The sequence below is a fragment of the Strongylocentrotus purpuratus genome, unplaced genomic scaffold, assembly GCF_000002235.5.
Source record: "Strongylocentrotus purpuratus isolate Spur 01 unplaced genomic scaffold, Spur_5.0 spur5_scaffold_20, whole genome shotgun sequence".
In the NCBI taxonomy this organism is placed as follows: Eukaryota; Metazoa; Echinodermata; class Echinoidea; order Camarodonta; family Strongylocentrotidae; genus Strongylocentrotus; species Strongylocentrotus purpuratus.
The window spans coordinates 20,139,403-20,140,966 of NW_022145606.1; the positions used below are offsets into that span (position 1 = coordinate 20,139,403).

Sequence of the window (1,564 nt, forward strand, 5' to 3'; positions counted from 1 at the left end):
TTTGTGTTATATTCTTTATGGTTGCTGTGTCATCACTATGAATATGACTGACAAAGAAAGCGGACAAAATATACAGTTCCTCAGGTAAACAAAGGAACATCCATTCACTGCTATTATGTAAAAATGTGTAGAACAGGTTGTCACATGCATATTCACCTTTTTACATAATAGCAGTGAAGGGATGTTCCTTTGTCTACCTGAGGAACTGTATATTTTGTCCGCTTTCTTTGTTCGTCATATTTAAAGTGCATCTTGCCAAGATTTCTCCAACTGCCCCATCTTTCTTTCTTCTCTTCAGCGATGCTCTTAATGTTTGTTTGAAAACCATGTTGTTTATTGTCGATGGGTTCTCGCCTTGTTGTCTAAATTTGCCAAGTGAAGTTCATGTCGCATCTCTCTCTCCTCCTCATTCCTTTGAATCTTGTCATTCATCTTTTGAATCTCCTCTTGAAGTTTCTGATTCTTTTCATCAATTTCCTGGTTGATTTTCGCGGCATCTTCCTTCTCTCTTTCTTTGTCTGCTTGAATCGCCTCATTGAATACCAAATCAATTTCATCTTTCAAAGCTTGTAGATGGGTGTCGGTGTCAATTCTACACTGACGAATCTGATCTCCATAAACTCGACAAAGCTTTAACTTTTCATTCGCTTTTTCCTTTAGAGTGATTAGACTCGCTTTACATTCCACGATGGCGCCCTCTATATCCTGTTGAACGCAAGGCTGCTGATGGTCTTTCATTGCGCATGAATAACACAGTGGTACGCCATGTGTTTTACAATACAGTTTGATTTCTTCATCATGCTTCTCACAATAAAGATTGGACCCACCCTTTCTTGCTTTTCCGATGCATCCCTCTTTGGAGGCGCAGTCCTCGCAGAGCTTCTTCTTTTCCTTAATGTAGTACGTCACATCTGTGATGGATCCACAGTTCTCTCCTTCACAAATGTCTTCTGCAGAGCTGAAGTTCGCCGCCATCCTGATCAGAGTATTGACCTGTATACACAAATAGAGAGAGAAAGAGAGAGAGAGAGAGAGAAAGAGAGATAGAGAAATATAGACAGAGATGGGGAGAAAGAGGCATTGTGAGATAGAGACGGGGAGAGAGGGTGGAGGAGGAAATGGAGAGAGAGAAAAAAAGGGGTGGGGAGAATAAGGGGTAGGACGGATGGATGAAGGGAGAGAGAAGGAGGGGAGAAGGGAGGGATCGAACGGGAAGAAGTGAATTGACTTGATTTATTACAATGAACTCCATTAGTAAAATGTCAGTATAAATGTTTGAAATCAAAAGAATACCAGTGAACGTATTTCATGCGATATATTTGCTTTTGAGTACCTATGAAAGGTCACGTACTGTTCTTCTCATCCATGTATTCAAACAGTTCTATGGTCTTTAAATAAAATTTACATTAACAAAAATACACTGAGAGCATATCATAGTAAATTTACGTAAATATAATAGTTTCTTTCATTTTTAGTGTCCATATTGAAACTCTATTTCACATGCTTTGCAAAACAAATAGTACTTTCTACAGCATTATCATGACTAGAATTGTATCCCTATTTA

At 38.8% G+C, this 1,564-nt stretch overlaps 1 protein-coding gene across 1 annotated transcript; it reads right to left on the bottom strand.

The window, feature by feature from the left end:
• Nucleotides 1–333: 333 nt before the first annotated feature.
• LOC105446149 (E3 ubiquitin-protein ligase TRIM21-like) lies at nt 334–975 on the bottom strand. The gene has a single exon (XM_030993741.1). It carries the CDS (start codon nt 973–975, stop codon nt 334–336), a length of 642 nt encoding a protein of 213 aa, XP_030849601.1.
• Between the last annotated feature and the right edge of the window lie 589 nt (nt 976–1,564).